Genomic DNA, 14,260 nt, shown 5'->3' with positions numbered 1-14,260 from the left:
TGCCATTTTGTTCAACCAATTGAGACAAAAGGCTGTGAATTGCATTATGTTTCATTTCTTTTTTTTTTTAATTTCAATGCAATAGCATGACTGTTGATTATCAACTGATGGAGGATGATGTGTTTTTGTAGGTAAAACTAAGGAGAGCATGCAAAAAGACTTACAATATAACAAACCAAGCTGTACTTTGCAGCTCCATGACATAAACTGATTCAACACACATTGCAGAGAAAAAGTTACACATCTAAAAATTGTGAATGAGAAAAGAAAGGGTTGTTTACAAGAGTGTTTCTTAGCTGTAGTATGACCTCATCCTGTTTTCCACTTCTCTTGTGGTAAGGCTGCCATCTAGAGGCCAGCACAACAACTGTTACTACGTTTCACACCAGGTGATGTCATAGTTAGAGAAAGAATGAAAGAGTTGGGGGGGGGGAGTACAACAGAAAGAGAAAGAGGAGAGTACGTGAGGGAGGGGGAGAAGGTGATGTCATGATTTTTATAGCTTGGTCTTTGTCTAAAAGTGTTAATCAAATGAAGTGGCATCAATCTAATGTGCATATTTCTACAATTTGAAGAAAAAAACACTCAAAAAGCAAGGGAGTGGGGCCTCAAAACATGAGGTAAGAGAAAACGACTAACAAAGAGGAAAAGACAGAAGACTGCAGAGAGGAATGAAAATGGAATCAAACTAATCCTTCAGCTTTAGCGGAGAGCTGCGAGCCCTTTAATCACTACCCTGCAGACATGGCAGAAAGTGGTAGACAATGGGGAGAAACAATATTCCCCAATGGTTGGTGAAGCCTCAAACTACTTAACGGCATGAAAGAATACCAACCAAGAAGGCTCATGACAGACATCCGACAATGGTATGATAAGACTGAAGCTCTTCATACAACTTAACTATGCATTATATGCATATATATACTACGCCAACCTTTGCCAGAAGGAGGTCAAGTTGTAGGTTTTGTATGGTTACATTCCTACCTAGTCATGGCACCTAAATATATATATTTTTTAAATGGTATAAAAAGTGAATCCACTAATTAATTACGTAATTTCTGCCACCTAATTAAAGAGCATATCATCTGTGTGCCTGTCACCTGTGGCAAGCATAGATACATTATTAATAGTAAATACATTTTTGGCCCAATTAAGTGAAATTAGGTCACTGCCCCAAGGCGCACACCCGATGCTATCTCACGGAACACCAGTGCACAGCAATCCCTTAACATACATTTCACATAGACATTATGACAGTAGATACATATGAGAAACACTTTTAAGCCATAAATATAAAATAATGGAAAAACAGTAAGTTCAGCGGTATATGTCTTCTTGTGCCCCGACTGCGTATTATTATGTTGCTGCACATACCATAATATTTGGAAAATTCATTTAACAAGCACACAATAAGAACCGGGAATTACGAGATTCTACAGGAAAAAAAAAAAGAGAAGTGAGCAAAGAGAAAACACTATCCATAAAAGCAACTTTTGATCTTATTACCAAGACACTATTCCATTACACTGTCTTGAATTGCACTTTTATTTGCAATGGACCTTCAAACAGCTGCAGAAGCAATGTACAGTAATCAGATTGGGAGAAAGGTGGATATATTTGCCGCACAGGAACGAAAGCGAGAATAGAAAACAACTCTGCACCTACTTTCTGACAAATGGTACTTTTATTTAATTATAGATTCAAAGCACCTTGAAGGTAAGGCAATATAAGAATTCCTACTATATAGGCTTTGTAGACATTCAAAAACTCTACCACATCAAAAGTGAATCCAGAGCTCTGAAGGTTATACAGTGCAGCAGCGATTGATTCTTTTATGTACTGCCGGATACTTTGCTATTAAACTTCAGCCAGTCATTTTTTGGGATTCCTAATGGGGGATACTGCACCAGCATTTATATTTTCTGATCTAAAATATGAATTATTTTTCTGAAGTTACTGCGTCTCATCTCAAGTCCTCCGGTGAAACATGGCGGGGGGTGTCGGTTTAGTTGTCATCTAAGACCTTTAGAAATTAAAAAATAACTAATAAATTAATATATTTTATGTTTGATCTTTAAATAGTCTTAAAATTTACACAGAACCTAATGACAATTCTTTATAACACTCCCCGTAATGAGGGAAGAACTTCTACAACTTGTACTTTCTTCCTGGAGTCTCACACATTAGCTTCCAGAAACATTTTTTTAAAGTTTCAAAAGGATTATCAATTTCAGTAGTCCATCACACAGATCATTACTATAGAATCCCATCTTACTTATAAAACATTTGTTTTTAAAGCATGAGAGATAGCACACAGCACAATGCAGAGCTGAAATGTTGAGGGACAATTCATGGCAAACAGCGCAACACTGCCCTCTTGTGTTTCATAACATCATTACACAGATTCCGATGCCATATAAGGTACAACTTAATTGATTTAAAGTGAAATTACACTTAATCTTCCGATATTTAACATATGTTTTTATTTCCTATTAGTATGTATCATCATTTTAATTGCTGAGTAGATTTCTCATTATTTTAAAACAATACAGATCACAGAAAGTTTCTTACTCGTCATTTTGTATCCGCTGGCAGCAAGCTGTCCCGCCATGTACTCCCCATCTGAGTTGTTGTGACTGCAGCCCCACGTTTTCATCCAAATTTTCTGAGTGCCAGGAATTAGACTGGAAAGACATTTAATAGCATATCACAAAAATCTGTTCCTTAGCAGTAAGAGATAGAGATGTGTGCAATGACCTACCTGTCAGCTTGTAGCTCCTCACTGTTCAAAATTTCATTTCTTTTCCTGGCTCTGGGTATGATACTCCTACGAGCAGACTGCCTTTCATGAGGAGTGGGGTCACTTGAGGACACCATGTCCTCAATGTCGTCAATCAGAGACTCACAGGCCGAAGGCATGATCTGAAATAGGAGCAATGCTTTGACAGCAAAATTGAGGAGTAACTTCCTATACAACATGCTGTTGTTAAAGTCTATAATTATTATTATTTTTAGTAAATTCACAAAACCTTGACAATCACAAATACTGGTACATTTGTGTGTGTGTGTGTGGGGGTGGGGGGTGGGTTCAGTGAAAGTACTTGCAAGATGGAGAGTGCACCTTGGTGGTGGTCACCAGCCAATCGCGGGACTGCTTGGCTTGCTGGTCTATATAGGATATGTTCATGCCTGTTATTATTTCTATTGCATTCGAATATGCAGTGATTCATAGTTCATAGTTGCGCTAGGAATTCACTGGGGAGCCAAGGGGGCGCTAGCATGAAAAAGTTTGGGAACCACTGATTTAAAGTATATGGCACCAAATCACAATAGAAGTTGTCTCAGGGCACATTACACATGGAGCAGGTAATAAACTAAACAGACATCAGTTTTAATCAAAGCACATCTATAATCGAAAAAAGAAAAACAAAGAAAAATCAAATTATCTATTCCTGTGTTTTCTGAACTTATTCTGATTAAACGGCATACAGAAAATACTGTATAAATATTTAAAATATAAATATTATACGCGTGTGTGTGCAGGTGGGTGGTGTAACATGTAGATGTGATGTTCTGTTGTTAACCTTGGTTAAACAGGGACCTCTAGTGGTCACAAGTTACCATAGCAGTGCATTTTGTAGATGTATATGTAGTAGCTAAAGTATACATCCTGTAAATATGATTTTAAGACTCTTAATATTATAACAACTTTTTATAACGAGGTAAAATACTGTTAATGTGTTTTCTTAAGTATTTTATTATAACTTATTTTATGACAAAGTACAACATTGCAAGTATGATTTTAGAACTCTTATAATAACTACTTTTGGGGGGGGCTTGAAAAAAAATCCACGATGCAGTGAAGCCGCGATAAACGAACCGCGAAGTAGCGAGGGATCACTCAAAAGATGTTTACTGCAATCGCACAGTGTGTAAATTAAGTTTCGAAAATCTGAATATAATCCAAAACCACCATCCGATATCTGATTAGATGCATCGAGATTTAAAGCCAATAAATAATTATTTCACTTCTAAGCTTATTTACATTCTCCACATAAACACAATTATAGCATGCGACGCAAAATAAACGTAGATCAAGACATCCGAGCTTGGATCGATCGCTGGCTTTGCCTATACGTGAATGCACCGATCGTTGTTTTTAATGCACGTGCATGACACTGCGACGGACTAGCTGTACCGGACGAGTGGTACCGATTTTTACTGTTGCAGAGAAAGGTGTTTGTTTGGAGTCATCCATGTGCTTGGTTGGACCCTTGTAGCTGATAGCGCGTTTAAAAGACGCGACACCTAGTTTGCCCAGCTATTCATAACGCACTGCAACATTTTACCCTTACCTCAGTTCAAATGTTGCGACTTGATCACTTAGAGTCCAAATCAATTGCAGGAAACAGCCAAACGAAGCACCAAAACAGACCCGTCAAGACAACCCGTCCGCCATATTTTCCTGACAGGAGGGTACCGTGAGAGAAGAGGGACAAACTTTATATGTGAAGAACGCGATTCAACGGAAGTCTGACTATGAACCCCCAAAATAATAGATGACGGACTTGTTGTGTAATGTTTACGGTGGTGTTGCATCTTGACATTTATCAATTGCATATTGATATTTATTAATTTTCTAATAATAGAAAATCATTAATTATTCATTGCATAAGAATAATGTATGTTTAAAGGTAATTTGAGAACATTTATTTCAAGTACATATCAAACTACATCTTACTGGGATGGTTTAAAGTGCAAACCATATGATCATTGCTAAAATTGGGTAAAAAAAACGAATTAATTATAATACTAATGAGAATAAACTATGGTATGGTGGTCTTTTGCTGTAAAGGTTGATGATGTGAACAAAATCAATAGGGAATCATTCTTGCTCAGTTGCTTCATTTATTCAAATGTTCAATTACAAAGTCTGACAGTACAAAAGAAATCTCCCATTTCACCCTCCCCAAAACATACAACCACAATTGATAATTCCTCATTTAACTGATGTTAAAGTAACCTTAAGAACACACATCAAAAGCAAACACACTAACATTAGACATCAGACCAAGAACCGTTCAACCAAATTGGAAAAATCCAAATCCATCTTGGGTTTTTCTTCCCAGGAATTAGTAGATTCAGGCAGTATTTATATATTTTTCCCCATACAAAATATTTTGTTTTGGTGGCTTTGAACCAAATACTTCAGTTTGAATTTGAAGTTGAACCACAACAATTAGAACAGTGCTGTTTAAATGTTTGCTCTTAACCATTTCTTCGAGAATAACATTTGCAACAGTCATCATGAAACTTATCTCGCCTCGTGTAAGCAACACTATTGACTGTGCATTACAAAAATATCAACATTCCTTTAGAAACACATGGTGGAAAGGCACAATCTTTCCGAAAACCAGGTCTCAAACACACAAAAGCAGACACCATTGTGACCAGATCCAGAAAAGTTGGCTTGTATTTAAAGGAGTATTAAGGCCATTCTGAAAAGAATCATAACAAACGGAACAAAAGTTGTAAGTTTACAAGAGTAAAGTCAGAATTTAGAAAAAGTCATACATTTACAAGAATGACATGACAAAGTTTGCCAACAGGTTGATGAGAATATTTTTCACAAATACCACCGCCTCGCTCTGCCATACATTAATCACGTCATACATATTCACAAAATATTAAAACACTTTAATTTGACAGAATAAACATCACAAGAGGCCACTTCAGTTTGCATTGCCCGTTCTTAGGAGCAAACAAGTGTTTCCGACAGTTGCATAACAGCCCGTTTTTCCCCCCTTGAAATATGGTTAATTTTTGAAACTCAATTATTATTATTATTATTTTAAATATATATTGTATTTTCAGTTTGGCCGTAATACTCCACAATATTTTCCCACAAAGATTTGACAATTGAATGTGGAAAAGGTCTCACCCACTTTTCATAAGCACAAAAGATCGACACCAGTTTTTCGTAAACTAAAAAATTAGGGGGGGGGGGGGTTAACAGGTAACTAATGACTGGACCTTAACGGGAAAAAAAAAAAAAGTAAAACTAAAATTAAGAAAATAACAGCAAAGTCCAAAATAGTTCAAAACTGACACACAGTGTCACAGAAGAAAAGGTAGACACTTGAGCAGTGGACAGAAGTCACTGTTGCCAGTCCCGTGGAGACAGTCATGTCTTGTAATGGCCATTTCAAGAGCTCACAGTTAGGGAGAGTGAGTCAAGGAATACACAATTTGGGCTTAATGAATGGCAATGACAAAAATTAAACAACGCGCGCACACACAGACGACAATAAAACTCCTGCAATAAATGTGTCCATACCAAAGTACTCTCTACTGTATATAAAGATAGGACACAAGTGAGACGGGTACAAGAAAGCTTCACTGCTGATACCAAGGTAACCTCCATGACAAAATAAGCAATGGTGACATTTATTCTTATGCCCGATTACTATTGTCAATCATTTGAGAGGTAGCCCACGGTACCTTGTGCGTGAACAATTTGTAGAAAACCGTTCATTCATCCATTTACACATGGCAGGCTTACTCTAGAGCAAGCAACATCTGACGTCAACACACACAATTGCACAAACACACTAGCAGGTCAGGGGAAAAAGGGGGAATACTAAGAGCAGCAATACGACCTGCAGCCGCAGGCTTCCCGAGCTTGAGATTCAGATAATTGTGTTTTACCTTCAGTACTTCATCCAAAATATTGAGCCACTCGGAGGGAGAGGGAGCAGTGACAATGTGGTTGTTGTTGTTTTTTTGCAATTGAGATATTACTAGCTAATTCTAACAGTTTTAAAATCCGGTAAAAGCACATCCTAATAAATCACCTAAAAACACTACTCACCAAGACATGTCTTATACTGCTTAGCAGAAAACATGTCAAATGGAGATGGTCAATGGTCACTTTTTTTGTCCCAGACAGAGCTTTGGGATACTATGACAGGAACACAAAGCCAAATGAGCATTGTGTAGATGTGGTTACTTAAATTTATTAGGCAAGCAGTTAAGATTAGGGACGTTTCAAAAAGGGCCAGATTTGTCAACCAGAATAACTGTGTGACGGCTGTAAAGGTTGACATATTTATTGTATTAATAATTTATTTAAGAAATGACTGGTGCAAGGGACCACTTTCATTTCCAAAAGTTTAGAGTATCGTTGAAGATCTAAATTGACATAAAATTCTAGAGGAAATTGAATTTGTTTTACAATATAGTCTATGCACCCACTAGTCCAAACATGGTATTTTGATTAATATTGTATTGTGGGTTATGAATTAAGCAGCAAAATTCACCCACCCATCTGATGTTGCCACTTGCTGTTGATTGAAAATGACCTCACGGTGCCTAAGGGCTCAGCTTGTGAACATTACACGACCAAAGCAAGTGACGAGTGGCAAAACGACCGCCTCTTGAGATGAATAAAAACGGGTGGCTTCCATAAACCCAATATTAATCAGAATACTGATTTGACTGGAGAGACCGCATACAACATATTGTATAAACCTTTGACTTTCGTCTAGTTCAAGTTAAGGGGTCATCTAAACATGTGCATTCATTTTGCGGCAAAAAACCCCCCCAAAAAACTCTTTCCTAGCTTCCCTTCACAACCCAAGCGGTGTCTTCTGTTGATGCCGGTCTGACTCGAATCATTTACAAAGGCTTATATTTCTCTTAAAGCATTTTAAGTACCTAGTATCTCCCTTAAGCGTCACAGGAGTCCTCCCAGAGCCTGAGATGGGACATCTTCACCTGAATCTCTTTTTGGGACACCACGAGTACACATGGCATTTTAGTCTGTCTGGGAACTGGAGGGAAAAACAGCCCTTTTTGTTGAACTTGCTTGTATTAAGGATTGACTTGTACTAACTACAAAGTCAGCCTCCAAGCTCACTGTGTCTTCAGCTCACTGATTCGGATCTGCATCAGCGAGCACTAGCTGCCCAGGAGGTCGTCCAGGCCGAGCGATGGCATCTTATCAAAGTCACAGGTGTCAAACAGGTCGCTGATTCCCTGGTCATCTCCCAAACTCAAAAGGTAGTCATCTTGCTCTAGAAGAGGTGGCCCCAGGTTCAAAAAGGGCCCTAGCGATGAGGGCATCTGGTCTTCTGTTTGCTGGAGAAGACTGGTGTACTGTGACGAGATGGGCGAGAGAGTCGTGACGGACACAGTGGCGGAGGTGCCAGTGGACGTTGTCGGGACGGTGGGCTCTGTAGTAGATGAGAGCAATGATCAGTTAGTCATCACTTTGACTTATTGACCAGTTTCAAGCCTTTTAAAGTTGGTCACACAATTGTCAATACGTCAGTCAGCTGCAGTCCTAATTTTGGGCGGGCACAGTCCAAGTAGTTAACGACAAACACAAGTGCCGCACACCTCACACGCAGCGTACAATAAATTGACTAATCATGCACGGGTATCTTGGCGACATGCGTGTTTTTATTGGTGGTCGTCATGAGGGGGTTTAAGCAGACCTTGAGGGACTTTGAGGAAAGGCGAGTTCCCATTGATGTCCATGCCGCCATTCTTCACCGGACTACTGAGATCATTCTCGTCTGGACACAACAGAACCTCTATAGGACCTCTGGTACTGGTCAAGTGGATGGATAGACTCTGAGGAAAGAAAGATTTTGTTTAAAATGGGGAGGTGGTGAAGAGGTGTATTTTTAAAGTGCTTGAAAGAAAGACAATTTTGTAAAAGAGGGTTTCCACTACTGCATAAAATTCCAAAATGTGCACCATGTACTCTGTTCTCACTATTATAAAACTATTTTGAGAGTTCTTGCAGCTTAAGATGGGATACTACAATCAAAACTTTTTTTGCCCGGCCAGTGGTGCCGGTTCTGGCAGAGCCACCACAACACGACTCGTCGGGCTACACCAAAAAAAGACGACTGCGCTTGTTGCTGAGCACATACCTCATCAGGGTCCGATACTTCTAGCTTAGTGTCTGAGGGCGCTTTGATAACAATAACAGTCTGATCATGAAGGTCCCCGATCTGATTGATGTCTTCATATGTGACATAAGCAAATGTAATCAAATGGTCAAGGAAAATTAATGAATTTTAGACTGTTATGGACAATTATGATAAAACACACATGTAGGTTATATTGGTTCTGTACCATCAGGGGTCAAACGAAATGTGTAAAAATGTCTCTGAGCTTATTTTACTCACACAGGGACAAGCCACACAGTTCAGGGAGTATGCGTGGTACATTCACATGTTCTGACTACAGGGCTTCATATTAGATACAAGCCCAGACCCGCAGTCCACACCTAAAAACTACATGTGACGCATCAGATAGCTGAAAATTGTAGTTAATAATCTAGTAAAACAGATGGATCAGTTATTTGTAACATTAGCATAGAATTCACGTCTAAAATGTTTGAAACAATATGTTCTATATACCCCTGATTAATATTGCATTTGAGGCATAAGAATTTAGTTTTTCAGCCATTCCAGGATAGCATTTTTAGATTGGTGGGGGCACAAGGAACATATTTAAGTTTAGACTTCGCAGAGAGTTAGAGTTGTTAATTGCCGGTAATGTTTGTGCAGAAAGAGAAAACAGGTGTTGCTGGCCGAGTGCCACTGGACCTCTCAAGATCACAGGACTGACCCGCAGAACAAAACAAGAAAGGATATTTCTCATTGCTCGGCGACTCGCTCATGTGCTTCGCATCCAGGCTGCATCTTTGGATGAGCTGGTCGAGTCTGCGCTCTTCTTCCGCCAGTGCAGTAACTTCCGCCGTCAGTCTTTGTCTCTGGTTCAGTGAGCCCTCAACCTCCAACAGACTACAGCCCCTGTGAGCGCCAAACGATTAGAAAGACGCTTCTCTCGCAGTCGTGGTGTTGAACACACGCAATGGGAATAGTAGCACAGTAAAAAAGAGGGGCATGTCAACTTACATCCATTGAATGTTGTTCTTTGATTTCTTCTTGATGAGGTGAATGCCCTCAAGTACGTTAGTGATGTCATACAGCCTTCTTTTCTGCACCTAAAGTCAGGAAGAAAGACAAGCCATACAAATACCCTTCACCACAAAACATTAATACAATTTATGTTAAAATGTGTTTTATTGCATACAAAGTTTTAAAAGTGTACCCGAGCGAATACATAATCAAGATTTTTTTTATTTTTAAACTGAATGCAAATATATTGAACATAAGGTTAAATACAACAGAACACTTCCCTGGCAGTGATTCTTTCATATACCATTAGAGGGAGGCAGTGTTCAATGGTGGTACTAATTCGGTTTGAGAATCACTGAACAAATACATGTATGACATTTAAAAAGCCAAAACAACTCCACACTAGCAAACTTTTCGAAATCCATTGTGCCTTGGGCTGTGTCATCTATCACAAACAATTCCATTTTTGTTGTCTTTTTTTATTTTTTTTTAATCAGTCTCCCACTGCCATAAACATAAGCACCTGTTGTGTCTGTTACTGTGCTGCGTGTGTGTCTCTCAACCAAATTTGGCATGGCTCTATTCCAGCCACATAATTGGTTCAGCATGGACAATGTGTCATCATTGGGTAGTCGCACTATCCTTCAAAACATGGACAATTGCAATCTAAGGAAGTCTCTGGAGCACGTCGCGTGTTCTTTCGCGATATACATCCAAGTCATTTCACCGCCCAGCCCGATCCAGCACCTAATGTGACTGCGAGAAGATCTACAGTAGCATCAATAGGCACCTCCTCAGTTTGAGGCGTGGCGTACCTGCAATGTTTCCGCAGCAATATTTAGGTCCAAAACCCCATCAACAGACTGAGCGAGCAGGTCCACAAACTTCTTTGTTAGGAGGCCCAGGGACGTGTCATACCGCGTCCTCTCTGGCGGAGACTTGGGCGCTGCAAAGGAAAAACACAACATGTTAAACTATAACCCATTGGCCATACTATAAATGTTCAACATTTGTATTGCAACAAAGTTATCTTAGACAGCCTTGTGGTGTTTGATTGGAATATCACTGAGATACTCCATTATTGTAAGCTAAAAATGTAAGACTGTCTAAATATAACTGAGATGTGTGCACAAAAAAAAATCTCAGAGCAGCCATGGCACATTAAAAAATCTATATTGAAAAAAAATACTTTCTCCATGTGTTCTTACTGAGAAACAGTAAAAGCAAATCTCATATCTATCAGACACTATCATTACCAAAAGAAAAAGACCAATTGTTCTGCTAACAAAGGCCTCCACCAAGTGTTATTTTATAACATGGCCATTGTCTGTTCAATGAGAAAGTGCTTTTTTTGTGTGCCGGCTGCATCACCAGACTTAAAGCACATTTATAATAATGTATAAAATAATATGTACAAAGGATTTACTTTTCGGTGTTTTTAAATGTGCTCCATTGGCTATTGTACCGCTCCCTCTGCCTCTTGGAGTCCTTGGTGGTTCCAACTGGTACTGGTGGTCTGAGTCGTCAAGAGCCAGTCGCCTTTTGGCCTTCAAGAAGGATATGGAATGGAAATTTTAATTTAAACATTAGCATGCATTGATGGACTGTGTGGTCTTACAAATGCTTGTCTGATTTCAAGCCCCATTATAATTTTTTTAGACAATCTCATATTAACATGCTACAATTTGAAGTTTTGAATCTTTTCTAGTAGTATCAAGTCACCTTGAAAGAGACATGACTACTTAATTCCTTCTGATGACTTTGTCTGATCAAATTTTAAGTAGAACCAATACATGTTTTTATGCTTTACAAATCCAACATTGCTCTTAAGGTTGTCAACATTTTTAGACTTTTCAACAAACTCCCAAAACTTTTCTTCAGACAGCAAGTCCACTTTGGTGTATGTTCTGCAGGGCAATGCAGCATGCCGAAGATGCAGCCCACCTAAAAAGTGTCATACAAGGCCCATCCTTTTTTAATCATAACACAACAGATCTTGCACATTTTATTCAGACTAGTCGGTAAGTCCCACGTCCCCTGTTGACAATCGAAATGTCAGCCATTTTATATCAGCAAGCAGCTCCCCTCACCCCGTCTGCTCATGGCTTTGGCCTCACAAACACGCGAGTTCACCTCGAGAAATGAACTGTTTATAACGCAAAGAGTTACAATAACCAACGCCCGAATAATGCTTACACTTTCCGTGTGGTTTATGCATGCTGGAAGTACAGGAAATATGCAAAGTAACACTGAAGGCAACAAACTCGGGTTTCACTAAGAAAGGCATCATCATGTTGCACTTTATTCAGTGGAGTCAGTAAACATCCACTTGTTGGAACTTGTTAAAACCTCTTCGAAAAAGAAGAATGACTCCCCGCCTCGTCAACATTGCGACTAGCCATGACAGCTAACTCATTTTCATGCTTCAATACAACTTGCATCTTAATCGACGATTTGACGCTGTCGACTGGTGATAAAACTGAGGTGAATCTAAAGTGTTGTCAAGAACGAGGATATTAAGTGGAAGGCAAACGTCAAATAGCAAAAGAGTAGAAATGTGCAAACGTGGAGCAAAAACAGCCGAATACCACCCCAACCCCCCAAATTTAAGGACTAAGAGAGCAGCCACTAGGCCACCGCTAACGTTGCTCATCTCTTACCAATGTTTCCATCTGGCAGCGAGGCTGAGGTGAACTCAAAAGCATCACGAAGTTAGCACAGCGAGCTGTTCGCACACCAGTGTACACAATGTCAACATGGAGCCATTTTATATGGTCGTTTTTCTTATCTAAACCCCCCTCAACCCAACAGAGGTCCACTTGGACAACTAGTAGTAGTTAGTTAGCTGCCCGGCTAAAGCTGGGTCGTGGGACCGGCTAAGTGGCTAGCAGCTAGCTGGCAGAACAACAAGCTCGGCTAACCTTAGCAGGCTAGCCTTGTGTCGTGCTTCGGGTTGTTAGTCGCACACAAAATGCATTCAAACGTGATGTTTTGGGAGGATTACCGGTGGTCTCCCCAATGCGGGTCGATGTCCTGTTCCATTTGCTGCAGCTTGTTGTGGTGTTGTGTAAATGTTGTTTATCGAGGGCTCGGATAAACATACATTGGAGGTCTGGGTTACGTTGCAAGGCGGCGGTGTCGTTATTATTTGGATATAAGTAGCGTTGCCTTGCACAGGGTTTAAACGATCCGAGAGCGTTGTCAAAATGATATTATTGTCTAAATGGGAGCCCCCAACGCCCGCTAAAATCACTTTGTCCGGAGCCGAAGAGATCCCTCTTCTCATCTTGTTCTCGGGTAGCCCCTTTTCTTGTCTCGACACTTTCAAGCCGCTCCGCTTGCTAATCCAGCGCAATTGTTACAAAAATAATCAGACCAAAGCGAAGATAAAAGTCTGAATCATCGACTTTCGAAAAGTATTTGGCCTCGTGTACGTGCATTTAGGCAGATGCAATGGATTAGAAAGTAGCGCAACTCTCGTTTTTGCCCGTCGAGAAATGGCTTCAGGAAACGGCCTGATGAATGAAGGGATACGGTTTACGCGCTCAAGAGCCCTCCCGCGAAACTCAGATTTCCCGGGAAGATTTCAAACAAAATTTACATACTGAAGACTATTGGCGGATCACTCAACAGTCTCCGCCCTGTTTCTGCTGAATCTGACCAATCACATCGCGGAGTCCCGTGCGCCACGTGCTCATTGGCAGTTGTAAACAGGCAACGTCACTTGGCAAACGTGCTGTAATCCCCAACTAAGGCGCTAGATGGCAGTAGTAACTAACTACAAAATTGAATATAGGTGCAGTTTGTGATTATTAAAACTCTTTGTTGCTGTTTGTACATGGAATATCCTAGTAAAACTAAGTAAAAGGAACTGATTTGATTTTTGTTTGTTGCTGCCTGGAATTCCCTTGGAAAATAGTTTTTTTTTTTATTACAATGAGATATTGTATTGGGAAAAAAACGGGGGGTCAATAAATCCGTTTCCATAAATTAAAGCATGTGTTTGAAATTGTTCGGCGTTGGCACGTCAGTGTGATATGTTTCTCATTAGATCTTGCTTAATGAAAAACAAATAAAAGAGTGTAACAGTGATTGTGGATCCGATAAGACTAACAACGGGAAACATTTTTATTAGTCATAACTTGATACACTTGGATAGTCTAACAAACACAAAGTTGATTATTATTAATTCACCATCTGTAAAGAAACACAAGTAAGCATTACTCGCCACGTGGAACAAAACACAGAGTGCCACAAAAGCTTTAAAAAAAAAGATACATCCGTAGAATTTAAAATTGTACCGTATAATTTACCAGATTATA

The 14,260-nt window shown here is 39.6% G+C and overlaps 2 protein-coding genes across 10 annotated transcripts in view; both read right to left on the bottom strand.

The window, feature by feature from the left end:
- cdkal1 (CDK5 regulatory subunit associated protein 1-like 1) overlaps positions 1-4,495 on the bottom strand; it is a 250,989-nt gene extending 246,494 nt beyond the window's left edge. For 6 of the 8 annotated variants that reach the window (XR_007483875.2, XR_007483876.2, XR_007483877.2 and 3 more), the window contains exons 1-4: positions 4,356-4,495; positions 3,122-3,168; positions 2,762-2,922; positions 2,572-2,684 (exon numbers count right to left, since the gene is read on the bottom strand). Coding sequence is in view for 4 of the 8 variants with exons in the window: in XM_049730254.2 (XP_049586211.1) it covers positions 2,572-2,684; positions 2,762-2,919 (271 nt within the window). In the remaining 4 variants the exon portion in view is untranslated. Of the gene's footprint in view, positions 1-2,571; positions 2,685-2,761; positions 2,923-3,101; positions 3,169-4,355 lie in introns of all 8 variants that reach the window. The other 2 variants (XM_049730251.2, XM_049730253.2) reach the window with 2 other exon arrangements.
- A 393-nt stretch (positions 4,496-4,888) lies between these two features.
- Positions 4,889-13,525, bottom strand: LOC125975108 (transcription factor E2F3). 2 transcript variants are annotated; one of them, XM_049730257.2, is made up of 8 exons: positions 12,943-13,525; positions 11,365-11,485; positions 10,754-10,884; positions 9,936-10,024; positions 9,672-9,830; positions 8,943-9,057; positions 8,499-8,637; positions 4,889-8,234 (listed from the first exon to the last, which is right to left on the bottom strand). In XM_049730257.2, exons 1-8 carry the CDS (start codon positions 13,222-13,224, stop codon positions 7,960-7,962), a joined length of 1,311 nt encoding a protein of 436 aa, XP_049586214.1. In that variant the 5' UTR covers positions 13,225-13,525; the 3' UTR covers positions 4,889-7,959. The 2 variants fall into 2 exon arrangements, with proteins under 2 accessions (XP_049586214.1, XP_049586215.1); XM_049730258.2 differs by lacking the exon at positions 12,943-13,525 and adding an exon at positions 12,599-12,888.
- Between the last annotated feature and the right edge of the window lie 735 nt (positions 13,526-14,260).

The sequence above is a fragment of the Syngnathus scovelli genome, chromosome 9 (assembly GCF_024217435.2).
Source record: "Syngnathus scovelli strain Florida chromosome 9, RoL_Ssco_1.2, whole genome shotgun sequence".
In the NCBI taxonomy this organism is placed as follows: domain Eukaryota; kingdom Metazoa; phylum Chordata; class Actinopteri; order Syngnathiformes; family Syngnathidae; genus Syngnathus; species Syngnathus scovelli.
This window is presented reverse-complemented; position numbering and strand designations above follow the sequence as displayed.

Bases quoted from the DNA above. Each gene is read 5' to 3' on its own strand.
- LOC125975108 (XM_049730257.2), bottom strand. From the start codon at position 13,224: ATGAGAAGAGGGATCTCTTCGGCTCCGGACAAAGTGATTTTAGCGGGC. The intron at 9,058-9,671 runs ATATCCTTTCTT...CCATTTGATTAC, and splicing joins GAGTCGCCGAGCAATGAGAA to ATTTGCTTATGTCACATATG. The intron at 8,638-8,942 runs GTATGTGCTCAG...TTCTTTCCTCAG, and splicing joins AAGTATCGGACCCTGATGAG to AGTCTATCCATCCACTTGAC.